The 20,981-nt window shown below is 36.7% G+C and overlaps 1 protein-coding gene across 14 annotated transcripts in view; it reads left to right on the forward strand.

The window, feature by feature from the left end:
• The window catches only part of Hsf (Heat shock factor), a 207,815-nt gene that overhangs the window by 182,516 nt on the left and 4,318 nt on the right, over positions 1 to 20,981 (forward strand). For all 14 annotated transcript variants that reach the window (XM_067107883.1, XM_067107889.1, XM_067107893.1 and 11 more), the window contains one exon: positions 7,063 to 7,117. In XM_067107883.1, the coding sequence (XP_066963984.1) occupies positions 7,063 to 7,117 (55 nt within the window). The remainder of the gene's footprint in view (positions 1 to 7,062; positions 7,118 to 20,981) is intronic.

The following is a 20,981-nucleotide window of genomic DNA, read 5'->3' on the forward strand; positions in this document are numbered from 1 at the left end:
ACGTAAGCCCTGACACAGTGGAAGTTCCGTAATTAACAAATGACTAAAGAGAAGCTAGGCATAACTTTGATGTATGCCTTCATAATTTTGAAAATATATTTTGTGCACTGCTATTTTAAGGTCCACATTTTTATGTTTATACAGTAGTGCATTAGCCTAAGTTACAGGGTATCAAAAACAACATACTGTAGTGGCTTTCTAGAGTTCTGTAATCAAAAACATTTTAATGTGTTTAGTGAGTCTTGGGTTACAATGACATTTGCCGTATACAGATAAAGATTTAATTTAAAATTAAGAAAGTGTAAGGGATCAAGTTTTGACGAATTGCTGATTGGGTTGCTGGAGTTAATGTGTTAAGGAAGACTGCAGCTATGAATTTCAAATTGCAGGGATAGGTATTGTTTAAATTTAGAAATGCATACATATGTTTGCTTATTGAGAAATATATCAAAGTTTGAGTACAGTACACTGTATAAGTATGTATTTGAATAAAAAAATTACCAAAAACACTTATGTGTCCTATCCTAAACTTCCCCTAACCTAACCCAACCTAACCTAGGGCATTGTGCCCTGACTTCCAGCTATGCCCAGATTATAGTATGGTCCTCCTAATTATTAGCTGAATTGTTGGGACTGCAGAATTTCAAACTAGGCATAAATGTGTGGTTTTTTTTAACAAGCTTGCTTAGGTCTCATTTCACTGTTTACAGTACAGTAATTAGTTTTCCAATTGGTTTTTCTTTGTATTATAGCTTCTAGTTTATTCTTTACTTCTTATTTTCATTTCTCTACTGGCTTCCTTTTCCAGTTGGAGGCTTTGGCATGTAGAATTTTGCCTTTCCGGATATCATAAAAAATATACAATATAGACCTATTGGATATCAACGTAAAGTGCCATTGTTTCAATAAGACACATTTATAAAAAAAAGTTAAACACAAGTAATAAGGCCTGGATTTGAAAATGAGACCTTTTAGAAATAACTGTCTTTTATGAAAATCTTATATTCAAAATCAATACAGGAGTCTAATTCAGCTGTTATCAGAGTTATACCTTAAATATTTTTGAAACGAGAATTTTTCTATTTTAATGTTGAAAATGATAAAACCAGGTTATTTATACAGTACAATGTAGTTTGCATCCATTAGCAATCTGATAAGTGAGATGCAAACTACAAACTTCAGTCTTCACAGATTGAAATAGGACTTTGGAAGTGATGTATTATCCTTTCCTTCAAGAATTATTTTCTAAAGTACAAACTTTTAGGCTGTAAGAGTCATGAAATAAAAAAAATGTGACTAGTAAAAGTTGTTTATTGTATTTCAGGGAGTTCACAGATTAAAAAATGCAAAAAAATAAAAAAATTTAACACAAGGAACTGAAGTTATATGCACACAGTTTACTAAACAAAAATTTAACTTACACTTTTCCTACAAAATTAGGTGGCAGGCTCAGCTAATGATTGCCATGTTAAGTAAATAGGCAAGTTAGTCATAACTTATGCGGCTAAAATGGAGTCCTAGCCTAAACTGAGACAGTGGAAGTTCAGTAGGAAATTAAGAATTAACAAATGATAAAAGAGAACCAAAGCCTAACTTATAGTGTTTGCCTTCCTAATTTGGGAAAGTTGTTTTGTGGACTGTCCTTCAGCATTCACATTTTACTGATTTTGGTACACATTTTATTGTGTTTAATGAATCTTGGGTTTTACTGGCTTTTGCCATATACAGATAGAGATTCAATTAAAAGTTAAAGTGTAAAGGGTTGAGTTTTGAAGAAATGCAAATTGGGTTGCTAGATTTAATGTGTTCAGGAAGATTACTGCCATGAATTTCAAACTGCATAGACACGTACAGTTCATGAAAAGAAATATACACGTGTGTGCTCTGGAACCTCATAGCATAGTCTAGGCTACTCTAGGTTCACTAGGTACAGTACTGTTAAAGATGGAGTGTAGTTAAGGTTAGGTTAAGTTTTTTGGTAAAAAAGTTAACCATAACTAACTTCAGCATATTAGAGATTAAGTCCCCTGCAGAAACTGGGGAGTGACTGCAGACGGGGGGAGTGTAAGTATTTGTTTGAGTAAAGTTTCCAAAACACTTAATCTAACCTTAACTAAATTTCAGTATATTAGAGTTTTATGCCCCTGGCAGAAACTGGGGAGTGACTGCTGACTGGGGTAGTATAAGTATGTGTGAGTAAGTTTGTCAAAACACTTAACCTAACCTTAACTAAACTTCAAATATATTAGAGTTTGAAGTTCCTGGCAGAAACTGGGGAGTGACCGCTGACGGGGAGAGTATAAATATGTGTTTGAGTAAAGTTTTCCAAAAAAAAACTAACCTAACCTTAACTACACTATATCTTTAACAGCAACCAGTGAATCTAGAGTATCCTAGGCTATGCTGTGAGGTTTCAGAGCCTAGACCATCTTAGTTGGTCAACACCAGAACCTAACCTAATGTAGGGCACCTGCCCTGACTTGGAAGGTGTGGGGGTTTCCCCTCCCTTGTTTTGTAAAGATTCTCAATATTTTTGGTCAATTCCGAGATAACCCCAGTCTGTAGAAAACAATGAACAAGTTTGAAGTTATTCCTTGAAACTGAGCAAATAACCATAAATTATTTGCTATTACGGAACTCCAAAAACCCACATGTTATTTTCAATACCCTGTAACTTAACCTTGGTCACTGAAAATCATAAAATGTGGATGTTGTATGGCAGTGCTCAAAATATTTTCCCAAACTTAGGAAGGAAAACATCAAAGTTAGGCCTAGATTCTCTTTTGTCATTCGTTAATTCTTAACAGCCTACTGAACTTATACTGTGTTTGGGTTGAGGCTAGGACTCTATCGTAGCTACATTCTATTATGATTAATTTGCCTGTGCTTGTAATACGGCAATCATTAGCTGAGTGTACTGCGTTATTTTTAAAAAAAAAGTCATGTTAAATAATTTTTTAGGAAATTATTTGCCTATACCGTACGTTGTACAGTATTCTAATTGTGCAAAAAGATCAGCTTCACAATTCGTGCATTCAGATACAACCAGCTTCACAATTGTGTGTATCTAGACGCAGTGTCAATTTAGATCAGTCAATCTAGGTGCAGACGAGTGTGTATCGAGAGTCGTTTGTGTAAGTAGATGCATAGTTATTCCAAGAGTGTCAATATGGAGTCATAGTTGTTCGTAAACTCTGTGTAAACAGATCCAATTCTGATTATTATTATTATTATTGTTATTGTTATTATTATTATTATTATTATTTTTTTTGTTGTTGTTGTTGTTCAGAAGAGGAAACCCACAGGGGCCACTGACTTGAAATTCCAGCATCCAAAGAAATTGGTGTTCATTAGGGAGAAGTAAGATGTGGTAAAGGGAAATACAAAAAGAGGAGACCCCACTTATTAAAAAAATAAATAAATAAATTAATAAATTAACAAATAGATAAAAATGAATTAAAATGCAAGGGAAATAGTATTAGGGTAGTACAGGCAGTCCTTGGTTATCGGCGGGGGTTCCGTTTTGGGGGTGTGATACTAACCGAAAATCGGCAATTTTTGGGGCATTTTTTGGCGATTTTCGGGCTTATTGGCGGCGAAAAGTGCCAATTTTCAGTTATCGGCACCTGTGTTAGGTATGTATTGGCACCAATCCCGAATTATCAGTGGCGATAAGTGAAAATCGGCGATTTCTGGCGCCGAAAATTGCCTATTTTCGGCGCTAGACAAGCCCCATAAAACCGAATCGCCATTAACCGAGCCTGCCGCAAACCGGGGACTACCTGTAATGTATTGCATCTTTACTTGAACTGCTGAAGTTCCAATTGCTTGACTTCCACTGGGAGGCTGTTCCACAGTCCAATGTTGTGAGAAATAAAGGACCTCTGAGAAGTTTGACAGCGAGGCACACTTACTGCATATTGGTGCTTCTGTTCAGCGAATCTGGTTGCTCTTAGCAGATAAAGGGGATCAAGGATCAGTTGTGAATGTAAAAGATCTCTGTTGAAATACAACTTATGAAAAAGTGACACACAAGAGACATCTGTCAATGGTCCAAGTCATAACAGCTACTATTAGGAAACAGAAACCTACCACCATGAACCTCTCTGTCTAAAAGAGATAAATCTCTGGCAGAAGCAGACATCCACACCTGAGAACAGTGTTCTAGTAAAGGGAGTACAAATGACCTAAAACAGGTTGCATTGATTTTATCACTGTTGTAAATATATGAGGCCTTACAAAAACAATACCTAACTTTCCTGCGGCATTTAGTGAAACTTTCATTAGATATTTCTCAAAATTTAGATGTGAGTCAAAGGTTACACCTAGAATAGTTAAAGCTTCAGACTCATTCAGCAAAGTTCCATCCACCTGAAGGGGAGGATGGGGTGGGAAATCTGTATGGGATCTGCTGGTCAATAGTGTTTTTGTTGTACCGGAGGTCAGCCTCATACCCCAGTGACTACACCATTCCCTGATCCGGTCCATGTCCCGATTGAGGCTGAGGGGAACTTCATTTCTCAAAAGTGGAGACTTTACTACACCCACTACATCATCGGCATACTGAACAATCTTGTTTTCCAGACCAACAACCATGTCACCTATATACACTAAAAATAACAGTGGATCAAGAACACTGCCCTGTGCAACTCCAAACACGATTGGTCTTGGTTCACTAAAGATTCTATCCACAGCAACTCGCTGCGCTGCCTACTTATAAGGAAATCTTAAAGTAGTCCTAAAACATATTCATCTACTCCAAGACTCTAAAGTTTATAAGTAAGTACCTTGTGATTTACTAAATTGAAAGCAGCACTAAAATCAATATGAATTACTCTGCACTCGAAACTCTTATCAAGGTTCCCTTGCAAATGGTATGTCAAGTTTAAAAGAGCATTGCAGGTACCCAGCTGCCTCCTGTATGCATATTGACTATCAGCTAACAATCCTTCAGATTCAACATATACAGTGGCTTAAAAATAAGTTTTTCAGCAACTTTGGAGAGCACAGGGAGAATACAGATTGGCCTGTAGTTACTGCAGTCTGTAGATATGCCACTCTTTGGAACAGGCGCTGTATTACTAAGCTTGCGCTCATCCGCAAAGATACTACATTGACATAAAAATCTATCAAATCTACTAAAAATAGGAGACAGCACACTAGAAACTTTTTTAAAAAACAAAGGGAGAAACCATCAGGGTCTTCTCCACCCCAGCTATCAAGATTATCCAGATTTTTCTTAACATCCCTGGAGTGAAATGCAAATTTTGTAAAAAGAGGTTCAGGATGACAAGTATCAGGGAGAGGGACATCCTCAGCTTTCAGCCATTTCCTTAGGGCCAGTAACCAATCTACTATTGTCTGTTAGTAGTGGTGGAAGGCGAGCATGACCCAAAGACAGATGATGCCAATTTGGTCCACCACAGATGAGGCTCAGTTAATTGCTAACATTTCGGTCAACTTGTTGTTGAAAAGAAGAGACACACCCCTCTCCAAAGTTTCTAGGTTCGTCATTACCGATTCCTTATTGGCTTTGAGGAACGGGGATGCAGGCAGTCCCTGCTTACCACCGACAATGGTTAACAGCTTTTCGGTGTTACAGCTCTTGGCTAGCGACATCGTTAACCAGGTTTTTTGTGCCAATCACTGGTTAATGGCACCGTTAAGTGGGATGTCGATGCTGATCTCCAGTTTAACAGAGCCAATAAGTGGAGATTTCGGTGCAGATCTCCAGTTACTGGCTCTGTTAAGCAGGGTTTTTGGAGCTATTATCGCCGATTTTCAGTTAGCGGCGCTTGGCTGGGGATGGAAAACTCACCATTAACCGGGGACTACCTGTATTTTGAGCTCCCGTCTCTTTTTCCTAAGGAGCAACTTGACATTGCAGTCGATAGACATTGGGCAGACAATAAAGACCGGCTCGTTCATCAAGCGGTGTCAAAATCTGCTGGTCCTTCTCACCCCAGCTCATCAAAGCCTAGACTTCAACCTCCTAAGAAAACTCCTAACACGACCTCTACCAACAGATCTAGTTAACCTGCTCCACCGTCATCTAAGAAAAAGTATATCTTAGTTTAACCAGACCACTGAGCTGGTTAACAGCTCTCCTAGGGCTGGCCTGAAGGAATAGATTTATTTTCATGTGGCTAAGAACCAGCTGGTTACCTAGCGGCGGGACCTACAGCTTAATGTGGAATCCGAACCACATTATGACAAGAAATGAATTTCTATCACCAGAAATAAATTCCTCTAATTCTTCATTGGCGGCTCAGAGAGTCGAACACTGGGCCAACAGCGTGCCAGTCGAAAGCTCTACCCACCCCTCCAGCTCCTCAGCAGTGGCCCTTTCAGCCCCGCTCTTCCAGACCAGGGAGAGGAGCTAGAGGAAATAGACAATAGAGTGGGTGCCCCTCCCTGCTGACTTCCACCAGTTGGGGGTTGCCTGGCGAGCCGTTGGGCTATATGGCAGGGTTTCGGAGCAGAAATATGGTAGTAGATGTTCTATGGGTGGGATATTTACTACCCTTCTCTCTGAGCTCTCTCTCCATCATTTGACATATGCCCAGACTATTGTGAAGGTAGAGACTAACAGGGTCTCATAGAGAAAGTGATGATACTATATCAAAGCAAAAGTTCTTTATTGAAGAGTGGCCAGAGAGAAAAAGATAGATATTTATGTAAAAGTATTGTCCATCAGTGATCAGTTCTTAGTCTTTCATTTGTTAATTATAGTTTTGAAGGAATTCACAAATGAGTGGAGAAAAGAAGACTCCTTGGATCAGCTGTTTGAAGGCGACGTGTTTCAAGTAGCAGAATCAGAGAAATAGGTCTTTGAAATTTGTAAAATATGAAGACATGAACAGAGAAGAAATTTGAAATTCATTGTAACAATCCAAGTGTTATGGTCACTTATAAGCAAAATCCCCATAGATACCTTGTTATCAATTTCACTAAAACTTTTTCTTCATTGTCTTGCAAAAAAAGTTTTTATGTAGAGTGTACAATATAAGAATTCTTGTCAGTATTTCATGTCTTGTTTTATAGCTTTTGAATCCTTTTCAGATGTTTGGATCAGATGACACTTTGCCCGAGTTGGACTCGATGGCAGCAGCTACAGGTAAATATGTTACTTTTATTCTTATTGTTAAGTCATAATAAATTATGGCTGTTTTGTATCCTGAGGTTTTCATGATACTGTATATGAATGACCAACTTCAGTAAAGTAAACGGGTAGTTACCAGTTCTTTACTCATCACGTGGAAGAAGTCGGCCAGTATTTTGAAAACGTATATTTCTCCTTGATGAACACTTGACTGTGTTAATTCCACTCTTTTTTGTCTGACATTTCCCATTTCATATTAATAAGAAAACTATATAATTTTCCTTACCAATTTTACAGAAGGATTTTGTGTATTAATACCTTAATTTATGGATAAAAAACAGGTTTTGTTGTAGGAAAAACCTATTTTTGCTAGTCGCTGTTACATTCTCAAGGAGTTACCTTCCATGGTCTACCAGATTTCCATGGTGACCAAACTAATATCAAAGAATTCTCTTCTAGTTGGTCTTTTTGGCCAGGTATTGTGTCAAAATGATTAACATTGTAACATATGATGGAGTATTTAATGGACTCAAAGATAAGAGGGCGCTTTCCCTTATCTTCAGTGAAGCTGAACCCAGTTTTTCCAACATCAAAAGAACCTGCACATACACGTCCGCCCTCTTGTTTACAACCGGGCTGTTCAAGACCAAGGAGCCATTACTCTCTGTTGGTCAATGCAGGATGATCCCTTGCCCAGATCCCATGCCTTTTTGTCAGGGGAGTGGGAGGGTTTTGAGGACTCAACAGTGACTACCAAAAATAGGCTTTCCCTATGTTAAAACCTGTTTTTTGATAGCGTAGTCACTTGTTTCATCCTCAAGGAGCTTTACAAAGAAATTGACAGGTAACAAAAAAGGCTTGAGCTCTCAATTTTTAATCCAACATCCCAAAGGAAAAAAACATTTCTGGTCCGAGGTCAAGCCACAAATTTCAAGTCCCATTCTTTGTTCCAAATACTCTTCAGGTTTTGGTACCATGGAACAATAAACTATATATGAACTTACATTCTAGGATATAGTTCTACAGTGGCTTACCTAAGCATGCTTTGTTTGGTTGCAATACTGTCTCCCTTCTCCCAGTGATAGTTAGCATACTCACCATCAATAAGATCCCTGGTTTTCTGTCGTAGCACCTAGGGGTTAGGACTAACCATGCCACCTGCTGATACACAGTGTAGTAAAATTTGTTCGAGAACGTGGCAGTAATTTAACTGATGACCCTGTACATTCACAGACATCTTCAAAGGAGACATTTCTGAAAGAGGCCAACGACTTACTTACTTTCCTAATATCATGTGACCTAGGAAAGGAATGTGGATTTACCTTTTTAATGAGAGACACTACAATCATTCTCAGCCCTTGTAGGGAGAGTGGTTAGTTTGTGCTAGGGTGTAGGAAAATAGGACCCTCTGGGATGTTTGCCGTGACTTCTAGGTAAACCTTAAGTGCTTGAACTGGGAATAATGTCTTATCTGCTAAATTGAATTTTCTTATAAGAAAAGATTTTCTTTGTAATGGATCCTCAGTCTTAGCCAGGAATGATGGGCCAGGGGACAATAATAATTGATAGTCAGCTGTTTGTGTAATGCACCATCCCTGTCTGAGAGAGCTTAGTTCACTTATATGAGCTCCTGATGCTAATGCAATCAAGAAGATCGCCTTTTGTAGCATGCATGTTGTGGTTGTATTGGGTCCGCTGAATTTAGGGGTTGATAGAAGTCTAAGCACCTTGTTCAGGGGCCAAGTAATTGGAAGCCTTTCAGGAGCAGGCCTTTGTAGAGCAAAAGACTGCAGAAGGGAAGTGACAACTTCTATACTGGAGTTAATCCCAAATCCACAAAGCAAGGGTTATGTTAATTCAAATTCAAATTCAAATTCTTTATTTCAGCTGTAGAGCCATATACAAAATATTACAATAAAATAAATAAAACAAAAGGTTTAATTATCAAACACAGAAAATGTGGTTAGACCACTCTTTAAAAACTAATGATTTTTTAAAACTATCTCTGTTAAAAATTGCACAAATTAAGTGGTTTTTTGAACTCTTTACCCTTTGAAACAGGCTTACAATACATTTTCTCATTAATTCATCGAATGTTGGTGCAGCCTTGTATGCCATGACTGTTCTAACCGCAAGGCATTTACCTTTAAAAGGGCATACTTTATAAGAAAAGTAAAAAGAATGTTTCTATAGAAATCTCAACTGGGCTGTCGGTATGGATATGATCTTACCATATCTTCTATACGGACTGGTATTGCTGGATAGATGGTGTCCGTAATTTTTGCACTAGGTACCTAGCATTGTTGGGTGAGTAATTTTCTTGATAGATATTTTTAAAAATCCACACGTGAAGGTCTCTGCTCAGAAAGGAGGATGCGTAAATGACTTCCCCTCCTGCTGTCTGGGATATAACAGCGGACGATAGTGAAGTTGATCTTTTCGTCTGTTGTTGAAGTAATAGGAACAAATTCCTGTTTGGCCAATTTGGGCCTATTAAGTAAGCTGTTCCTTTGAAGGTTAGAAGTTTGCTCAAAACTTTGAAATCTGGGACAATGGAGGAAAAAGATAGCGTCCTTCCCTTGTTCCAGTCTTGTAGGAAGGCATCTCCTGGTGTTGCTTGACTGTCCAGGTTTGGAGACACATATATTAGGAATTTGTGATTCTCGTATGCGGCGAACAGGTCCTCTTCCAGTTGTGGAAGCATGTTGGCTGTTGTTTGAAAAGAGTGGTTGTCCAACATCTCCTCTGTTGAGTCTGCTATTACAATGAGACCCCCTATGAAGTGAGCTATTACAGTGAGACCCCCTGTAAAGTGAATTGCAGACATATGCCACTTCCTTGCTTGCGCCATCTGAAGGATGGGTAGCATCATCACATTGAGAGGAGCTGAATGTGATCCTGACCTCTTTTAGTTATGTTGTCTCTCTCATCTAGTGGTTTGAATTTTTTGAGAGACAAAAAGACCCATCAGCTCCAGGAAGTTGATATAAGAATTCCTCAGAGTAGCTGATCTCCTCCCTGCCACCTGACGGTCCTCCCAATGCCCTCCCAACCTGTCAGTGAGGCAGCTGTGTATATTGTCACTCGTACAGACAGAGGAGTCAGGGTGACCTGTTTTGCCAGAGATTCATTCCAGATCCAAGGTTGAAGTATCTCCCCAACTTTTTTTAATCTTTTGATGAGGTCAGTCTCACATCTTTTTTCTTGCATGCGATAGCCAGAATTTGCTCACATTTTTAGTTGCAATCTAAGTATTGGATCTATTACTGATGCAAACTGCAGCAGGCCCATCATACGTTCTAATTGCCATCTGGAAACAATAGGCTGTGCAAGGAACCTTTTGAGGACTTGCCTTACTCTGTTTTGAGTATGATGGGGAGAGACAACGGCTGTAGGGACATGCCAGTATGCATCTTTCATATCTATAGAAAGTGTCCAAGTCCCTTTTGGATTGATTTAACTTACTTTGGCAATGGTAACTATCCAAAACTTTTGGCAAATAATGGGCTTGTTCAGTGTTGATTGATTGAGGATCACTCTTCTTTTGGAGGAATCCTTTTTGGGGACACTGAAGAGGCATACTTGGTGGGGAATATATGCATGTTTCTCTGTGGGCCCCATTAACAGGGCATTTTTGCACATATAAATAATGCTATCCCACCACATGGAAAACTTCCATTGTCTGATGTCATGAAAGCCGACTCCCAACCGTACAATTCCATTAGTATCTGCCTCGTCCTCTGCCTTCGCCTTTGATAGACATTCCAGGTGTTGCTTTTCCTTTTTCCCCCCTATAAAATGGTTTTTGGACCTTGTGGAAAAGGATGTCCTTGCTGTTGTTGTTGTTGTCCTTTTGTAGGGAATTGTCCCTTCTAACCACCTACCTGTTTTTTGAGGAAAACTTTTAGGGGTGAAGGCTTATATGATTTTTTATCAAGGTGAGCCTTTTGGGCTTGGGTAAAGGGAAAATATGGGGCCTTTATTTCCTGAATTCCCCTTTTCCAGAAGAGCGTACACTGTACAATTCTGTTGGCAGGCATGCTGGTTGAGTTGAGCCACAACAGACTCCTCAAACAGGTCCTTAAAGGGGTTAGAATGTAATAATTCAGTGACATCGGAGTGATTTGATGGAGCCCTCCAATGCTTCCATTTTTGCTTTTTTGTGATGTTCTAGGAAGTCACAGAGTGTTTCCCATCAGGTTCTCATAAGACTTTTGGACTCGACAGCAAAAATGATCACGGAATCTCCTGGAAGCCTTTTGGTGGCAACTTCCAGCAAGGTGGTAGAGGTTATAATACTAAGGAGTCAGAGCCTAGCATAAAATTCTGACGAGGCTGTGCCCTCTGAGAGTTTTCTCATAGGGGTCCCAAACCACTGTGTAGCTATATCTAAAGGGAGCTTTTTCCTATTAAAAGGGAGTTGTAGCATTGCCCATTCCTTGGTGAAATTCCTGAAACTAGGATGACCATGACAGATGGTTTTAATTCTGCCATTGTCTCTTGTTTTTAATCACTAGAAATTTGGAAAATCTGTCTTCACTTGATTAATAATTTTGAAAGTGAAAGATAGAAGGTTGGGGCTACTTTTTGAGCAGCTTGGGTCTTATTCAAAATGGAAGTAGAGATCCATTTTTCATTGACCTGGTAAAGGGTAATATTCCCATTCCTTGGTGGAATTTCCCGAAACTGGAATGACCGTGGCAGATGGTTTTAATTCTGCTATTGTCTCTTGTTTTTAGTCACTACAAATTCTGAAAATCTGTCTTCACATGATTAATAATTTTGAAAGCAAAGGGACAGAAGGCTGGGGCTACTTGCTGAGCAATTTGGGTCTTATTCAAAATGGAAGAAGAGATCCATTTTTCATTGACCTGGTAAAGGATGATTTCTATAGCTTTTAATGCTATAGGCACAGGTAAGAAAACCGTTTGTTAGTGGTTTTTCCATGTCTGGTGAAGATGGTACCAGGTGCCATTCTGTATTAGGGAATGCTGCCCTGTTTCTAAATTCTACATGTAAAACTTGGATCATAGTTTTTCTCTCATTGCCATCGGGAGAGAAAATACACATTGAGGCGTCTCGTTAAGGATTATCAGTATCACCAGGGACTGAGTATTGGAGCCCCAGTTATGTTTTGATCTGAAGTTCTGTATTCCGAACTGACCATTTTGTTGTTTCCAGTTGGAATTCTAACATTAGACCTTGTTTGGGCAGCATTTGTATCTGCACTCACTTTTTGGTTACAAGATGTAGTGCTTTTACACTATGGTGTGTACATGAATGACTGACTTTCCTTTTCGGAATCACGCTTCATGTCCCTTATATATTGCCGTTATGTGGCAAGGGCATCTTTGATGGTACTCAATTTCCTTACGGAATTGATCAAATGCCGCAAATTGTGCATCCCTTTTTGGGGAGGTTTGCTCAGTCTAACTGAGCTTCAGCAACTGAACTATAACTGCCTATTAACCAAGGGGCAGAAGTCCTGGGTAAGTTACTATACCCCTCTGAAAATGTAGTAATTTCAGTCAGATTTAGGTGGATCCTAGTATCCCTTTTGGGGGAGAGATCCTATTCATCTAAAATTTGTGTCCCTGAACCTTCTGGGTTCAGTAGCCCTGGGCCATTTCATATTCATTAGTTAGAATGTCAACCTGGTGTAAAGATTCCTCTACCTTCTCCGCAGGGTTAACCTGGGAGGTACTGGGGACTGATGTTACTGGGGCTTTGGCCCAAACATTGATGTTGGTCTGAGAAAGGGTTGAATATCTGCTGCCGGAGTTCTGCCGGAAAGATATAATCTCCCCCTTCCTCACCCCTACTGAACACTAGGACCCATCAAGACAGCTTAAAAGGAGCTGTTTCATCCTTAAAACTTGTTGCCAGGAGCATACTACAAATCTTGCCCACATCTGGCAGCCAAGCAAATTTTCCTTGTTACTTACAAGGACTGTACTTATGGCAGGTGGTGTGGACCGTACCGGCTAGCAAAAAGTGAACCGAGCAATTTGCTATGGAATGCATGAGCTGAGGAGCCTGCCTAATGGTGGCCCTGTAGTGATATAAAACAAGTTGTTATTAGAAGCTAGTTAGTATTAATTGTTTTTAAATGAGGGACACTTCTGTAGTTCCTCATATAGTTACCATATTACAGGTTAACTTGATTACAAGTGTGCAGTTGTAGTACATTCAATTAAATATCTTTAACTCTTAGCGGACGGATTGAGCCTCAGTGTGAAGTAAAACAGGTTTGGGGAAGTGGACGGATTGAGCTTTAGTGTGAAGCAGAATTACACACCAGTATTATGGTACTAGTGATTCGAAACAAAGGTGCCAATACTTTTATATGCTATAAATTCACTAATGGCAACTTTTATACAGACGTGAGGGTTAGGCCAGTATAAGTAATGCTTGTGACTTCAAGGGGGAAAGTATTGCATCTCTCCCTCTCACATGAGTCTTTTTGCCAATTGCTTGTAAATATACGAAGGGGTTGCTGTTGTTTTTTGTTTTTGTCTTTTACGATAGTATGTCAGTTGTAAATGTAATTTTACAAAGAAAATTGCAAAGAAATATTATAAAAAGCATGTAAAAGTAAAAAAAAAGTTACTGAATCTGTCTTCTCGTAAATTTACGTGAATATTTTACAACAAATATGCCAAAAATTTGTTACCGCTTTTATTTCTTATCTGTTCTGATATTGTGTGAGCAGTAATAATAATCTTACAAAATACAATGAATTTATTTATTAGAAAAAACATATATAAGTTGGTAAAATTTACGATTGTCTTGTAAATGAGGTCCCACAAGGGGTTGTAAATAGTCACTTTCAAATTCTCGTGGAAGGTAGGGAAAATTTTTTAGAATTTTTTTATACAGTGTGAATGTACGTATCATTTTCTTTCCATTGAAGTGATTTTTTTTTATTTTGCCGACCTCAAAGTTTCCCTGGTCTAGGGTGCTGCACATTGATAAATTATGCCGTCCCTTAAGAGTTAACTTAAACCTCTAAGGGTTAGGTTAGTTTTCATACCTGTATATGGCTGTATTAAGTTTCATTCTTGTATATGGCTGTATTACTTAAACACTGTTAGTCCTTTGGTATGACTAAATGAAATTTGTAATTCTAATTGTCATGCCATTCAGAGTAACTGCTATGAACTAAATGGATTAACTAACCCAAGCTACTATTGTTTTCATTCTTGTATATGGCTGTATTACTTAAACACTGTTAGTCCTTTGGTATGGCTAAATGAAATTTGTAATTCTAATTGTCATGCCATTCAGAGTAACTGCTATGAACTAAATGGATTAACTAACCCAAGCTACTATTGTTTTCATTCTTGTATATGGCTGTATTACTTAAACACTGTTAGTCCTTTGGTATGGCTAAATGAAATTTGTAATTCTAATTGTCATGCCATTCAGAGTAACTGCTATGAACTAAATGGATTAACTAACCCAAGCTACTATTGTATATAGCTTAGGTTAATGCTTTTAGTATAATCTGCTTTGAGCTAAGAATAGAGGATTTCTTAGAAGGTTCTCGCTTAACTTTTTCTAGGCCACTGCCTATTCTAGGCTTATTTAAAACTTTAAGATATAAACTGTACAGAAAATAATCCTCTTATAATCTGGTTTTATGTTTTATGTGGCTGAGACTACCCTATTATCTGATATTCGGCCATCGCTGTTTTAGGCTAATAGTAGGATATTCCTTAAAAAGGGGTTCCTACTTAATCTGGTTAGGCTACTGCCTGTTTGTAGGTATATATCACCTTTAAGGATATAGACTACGTTAAGACCCTACCAGTATGTAGCCTTACAGATATGCTACTGAGTCATAAAAAAAACCTAGGTTATTTTATAGAGCCTAGGATACCGTTTATACATGACCCTAGGCTTATTTGTTCTTTCTTAGCCTAGTATAGGGTAGTGAGTAACCCAGATTACTATAGATCACTCTTAAGTGTATAGGATATAAAAACAGAATCTTACTAATTTGTAACCTCATAGTTAGTCTACTATTTTTTGTCTAACCTAGGTTGTTTATATCCAATCCTAGGCTATTTGGTCTACTATATAGAACAGTAACTCACTAATGTGTAACCTTATAGCCAGGCTATAACTTACTCTAATTTAGGCTACTGCCTAATCTGGATTATTTAGTTCACACTTGAGGGTATGGGTTACATGGAACACGATTACCTTAGTATGTAGCCATGTCATCTAGCCCAGATTACTTTTTCATCTAGTCCTAAGTTACATGGTCTAGACTAACAACTTAGTCCAAAAATGGAATGTTTCGTAAAAAGTTATCACTTAACTTAATATAAGGTACTGCCTAGTCCTGGATTATTTAGATCATGCTTAACCCTTAAACGCCGACTGGACGTATTGTAAGTCGAGTAAAATTGTCTGTCGGGTGACGAGTGGACATACTGTACATCAACTACAAAAAATTTCAACCTTCGGTCAACTTTGACTCGACCGAAATGGTTGAAAAACGCAATTGTAAGCTAAAACTCTTACATTCTATTAATATTCAATCATTTACCTTCAATTTGCAACAAATTGGAAGTCTCTAACACAATATTTCGATTTATGGTGAATTTTTGAAAAAAAACTTTTTCCTTACTCTCGCGGTAACTTGGCCGAAAATTTCAGAAATTCTTTCGTCATTTTGTCATAATCTTTGCACCGTTTTATATTAGCCGTTACATAAAGTTTTATATATGAAAATGTGCGCAATTTCATGTAAAATACAACAAAAAACAACCCATGGTTGTAGCTTTTATCAGTTTTGAAATATTTTCATATAAATCACGATAAGTGCCAAAATTTCAACCTTTGGTCAACTTTGACTCGACCGAAATGGTCGAAAAACGCAATTGTAAGCTAAAACTCTTACATTCTAGTAATATTCAATCATTTATCATCATTTTACAACAAATTGGAAGTCTCTAGCATAATTCGATTTATGGTGAATTTTTGAAAAAAACTTTTTCCTTACGTCCGCGTGGTAACTGTCTCAAAAATCTCAGAAATTCTTTCGTCACTTTGTCGTAATGTTTGCACCGTTTTTCTAATAGCTGTTACATAAAGTTTTATATATGAAAATGTGCGCAATTTCATGTAGAATACACCTAAAAATAACTCATGGTTGTAGCTTTTATCAGTTTTGAAATATTTTCATATAAATCATGATTAATAGAAAAAATTCGACCTTCGGTCAACTTTAACGCGACCGAAATGGTTGAAAACTGCAATTTTTAGCTTACAATTGCAGTTTTCGACCATTTCTGTCGAGTTAAAATTGACCGAAGGTCGAATTTTTTCTATTTATCGTGATTTATATGAAAATATTTCAAAACTGATAAAAGCTACAACCATGAGTTGTATTTTGTTGTGTTCTACATGAAATTGCACACATTGTCATATATAAAACCTTATGTAATGGCTAATAGAAAACAGTGCAAAAATTATGACAAAGTGACTAAAGAAATTCTGAGATTTTCAGCAGAGTTAGCGCGCGTGGACATAAGGAAAAAGTTTTTTCAAAAATTCACCATAAATCGAAATATTGTGCTGTAGACTTCTCGTTTGTTGCAAAATGAAGGTAAATGATTGAATATTACTAGAATGTAAGAGTTTTAGCTTACAATTGCATTTTTCGACCATTTCGATCGAGTCAAAGTTGACCGAAGGGTGAAATTTTTGCACTTATCGTGATTTATATGAAAATATTTCAAAACTTATGAAAGCTAAAACCATGAGTTATTTTTTTTGTATTCTACATGAAATTGCGCACATTTTCATAGATAAAACTTTACGTAACGACTAATAGAAAACGGTGCAAAAATTACGACAAAGTGACTAAAGAAATTCTGAGATTTTCAGCAGAGTTAGTGCGCGTGATTTACGTAAAAAAGTTTTTTCAAAAATTCACCATAAATCGAAATATTGTGCTAGAGACTTCTTCGTTTGTTGCAAAATGAAGGTAAATGATTGAATATTACTAGAATGTAAGAGTTTTAGCTTACAATTGCATTTTTCGACCATTTCGGTCGGGTCAAAGTTGACCGAAGGTTGAAAATTTGGCACTTAAAATGATTTATATGAAAATATGTCAAAATTGATAAAAGCTACAACCATGAGTAATTTTTTTTTTTTTTTCTTGTACATGAAATTGCACATATTTTCATATATAAAACTTTAAGTAACGGCTAATAGAAAACGGTGCAAAGATTACGACAAAGTGACTAAAGCATTTCTGAGATTTTCAGCAAAGTTAGTGCGGAATTAAGGAATTTTTTTTTTTTTTTCTTCAAAAATTCACCATGAATCGAAATATTGTGCTAGAGATTTCTCGTTTTTTGCAAAATGAAGGTAAATGATTGAATATTACTAGAAAGTAAGAGTTTTAGCTTACAATTGCATTTTTCGGCCATTTCGGTCGAGTCAAAGTTGACTGAAGGTTGAAATTTTGGCACTTATCGTGATTTATATGAAAATATGTCAAAATTGATAAAAGCTACAACCATGAGTTATATTTTGTTCTATTCTACATGAAATTGCACACATTTTCCTATTTAAAACTTTATGTTACAGCTAATAGAAAACGGTGCATAATTACGACAAAGTGACTAAAGAATTTCTGAGATTTTCAGCAGAGTTAGCTGATGCTTTCTTTTGGGAGAAGAAAGAAATTCGCGCATGCGCAGCTGGGTCATGCTTGTAAACAAAACAACAGCGTGATCCATGAACTCCCAGCATCCCTCAAGGCGCGTGATTTAAAATTTTTCACAAACTAGGCCTATGAGTATTTTTATGTCCACTCGCCACCCGACAGACAACTTTTGTTGACGTAAAATACGTCCAGTCGGTATTAAAGGGTTAATCTCCAGGTACTGCTGAATTAAAGGATTGAATAACCCTCCATGTCTTTTTATTGCCATATGGCAAATGCAGTATATATATACATATATACACACACATACATACTTAATATATATACAGTATATATATTTAATGACAGTCTTAACTGTCACCAGAAACCCAAATCATTCAACATGGAAAAGGATGAGAAAATTCTTTTTAAATTTTATGCTATATAGTGAAAATACACAAAGAAACTAGAAATCAAGTAAAACTTTTTAAAGCTTTATTATGAAGCTGGCTATTTTATTACTTTTGCATATTTTCTCTTTTGACATCTCTCAGAAGAGATGTTTCTGTTTAGAACTGGTCGGGTCCTCGAGATTAAAAGGACTGACTGCCTTAATACGGGTCAAGAGAGCTTCCTTGTTCTTCACTTTGGTAAAGTCAAGTACTGACTGATGACCATTCTTTATCTTAACCTCGACCAAATGCAGCCACATGACATCATGCTTGAGATTGTCCTTATTTTGGTCAGAAGCGGACTAACCCTGTACTCTATTAATCCTGTAATCAACAAAAGAGCTATTATTTGATTTCTTCCAGAATAGATTTGACAACTTTGAAAATGTCAAAATACTTGGTATTTAATAGGAAAATGTTGAAACATTATTTGAAATGGGAAAAATAGTTCAGTGAGCATAAGCAACCCCAAAAAGTAAAAAAACTTGACTGAATAGAGAAATAAGGTCATATGTTCTAAAATAATTTTATGCCAAAATACAGAATAAAAACCAACATCTTTTGTTAAAAAAATATTGGGCTTGTCTCAAAGAATGCTTGTTCAATATATTTAGTACTGATGAGAGAAACAGAATGTAATTTTTTGAGAAAGAATTGATTTTTACATATGCAGACCCTTTACTTTACATTAAGCCTAGGACCATCCAAGCAAACTCTCGGACTCTCAGGAGAAGAGGAGGAATTATGATGTAACACTTAGTCTGTTTAACACTTCACTGGATAATTATGTGGGAACAGCATATACTGTTGGGATATCTTTCATATTTGTTACATAATCTCTTAGTCCATACTGTTTTTGCATGTGACATAGTCATGTATGATATGCAACTGAGGATGATAAATATCTGGCCATTGAAGTTAAAGATATGCATGCTAATTCCATTGGAACTTGTACTCTCCCTGAGTTCAAGTTCAGCAAATATTTCATATGGTCTAATTATAGTTTATCACCTCTTCCAGCTTTTGTTATTATCTTTCAGTTTTGTTTGAAGCCTAACACAGAATTTTTATTATTTAGTTTAGGGTTACCTGTGCTCAAGTTGGTAATTAAAACATCTTTCGTAGATTCCTAAAACAGACTTCAGCTGAAAACTGTGAATTGTAACATTACTTGAAGATATTTTCAAATTTTCAAATATGTAAACTTGTAATCTTTGCTACACATTTGAATTTTAAATAATACATTGCATATATGAACACCAAAGTACAAATTTGTTAAATTTGATAAAAAAAAAAACTTATCTTATAACTTGGGGAGTTGATAGAACATCTCTGATGTAGACTGTGGAAGCCAAAATTTAGCTGAGGGCAGGTGCTTAACCCTTAAACGCCGACTGGACGTATCATACGTCGACTAAAATTGTCTGTTGGGTGCCGAGTGGGCGCACAAAACGTCGACTACAAAAATTTCAACCTTCGGTCAACTTTGACTCAACCGAAATGGTAAAAACGCAATTGTAAGCTAAAAACTCTTACATTCTAGTAATATTCAATCATTTACCTTCATTTTGCAACAAATTGGAAGTCTCTAGCACAATATTTCGATTTATGGTGAATTTTTAAAAAAAAACTTTTTCCTTACGCCCACGCGGTAACTCTGCCAAAAATTTCAGAAATTCTTTCATCATTTTGTCGTAGGTTTTGCACTGTTTTATATTAGCCGTTACATAAAGTTTTATATATGAAAATGTGTGCAATTTCATGTAAAATACAGCAAAATACAACCCATGGTTGTAGCTTTTATCAGTTTGGAAATATTTTCATATAAACCACGATAACTGCCAAAATTTCAACCTTCGGTCAACTTTGACTCAATCGAAATGGTAAAAAAATGCAATTGTAAGCTAAAACTCTTACATTCCAGTAATATTCAATCATTTACCTTCATTTTGCAATAAATTGGAAGTCTCTAGCACAATATTTCGATTTACGGTGAATTTTTTAAAAAAACTTTTTCCTTACGTCCGCGCCAGAAATTCTTTTGTCACGTTGTCGTAATGTTTGCACTGTTTTATATTAGTCGTTACATAAAGTCTTATATATGGCAATGTGTGCAATTTCATGTAGAATACAACAGAAAATAACTCATGGTTGTAGCTTTTATCAGTTTTGAAATATTTTCATATAAATCACGATAAGTGCCAAAATTTCAACCTTCGGTCAACTTTAACTCGATCGAAATGGTAAAAAAACGCAATTATAAGCTAAAACTCTTACATTCTAGTAATATTCAATCATGTACCTTCATTTTGCAACAAACTGGAAGTCTTTAGCACAATATTTCGATTTATGGTGAATTTCTGAAAAAAAAACTTTTTCCTTACGTCTGCGCGCGGTAACTCTGCCGAACATCTCAGAAATTCTTTTGTCACGTTGTCGTAACGTTTACATCGTTTTACATTAGTCGTTACATAAACTTTTATATATGAAAATGTGCGCAATTTCATGTAGAATACAACTAAAAATAGCTTATGGTTGTAGCTTTTATCAGTTTTGAAATATTTTCACATAAATCACGATAACTGCCAAAATTTCAACCTTCGGTCAACTTTAACTCGACCGAAATGGTCGAAAAACGCAATTGTAAGCTAAAACTCTTACATTCCAATAATATTCAATCATTTACCTTCATTTTGCAATAAATTAGAAGTCTGTAGAACAATATTTCGATTTATAGTGAATTTTTGAAAAAAACATT

This window comes from Macrobrachium rosenbergii, chromosome 8 (assembly GCF_040412425.1).
Source record: "Macrobrachium rosenbergii isolate ZJJX-2024 chromosome 8, ASM4041242v1, whole genome shotgun sequence".
Classification (NCBI taxonomy): Eukaryota; Metazoa; Arthropoda; class Malacostraca; order Decapoda; family Palaemonidae; genus Macrobrachium; species Macrobrachium rosenbergii.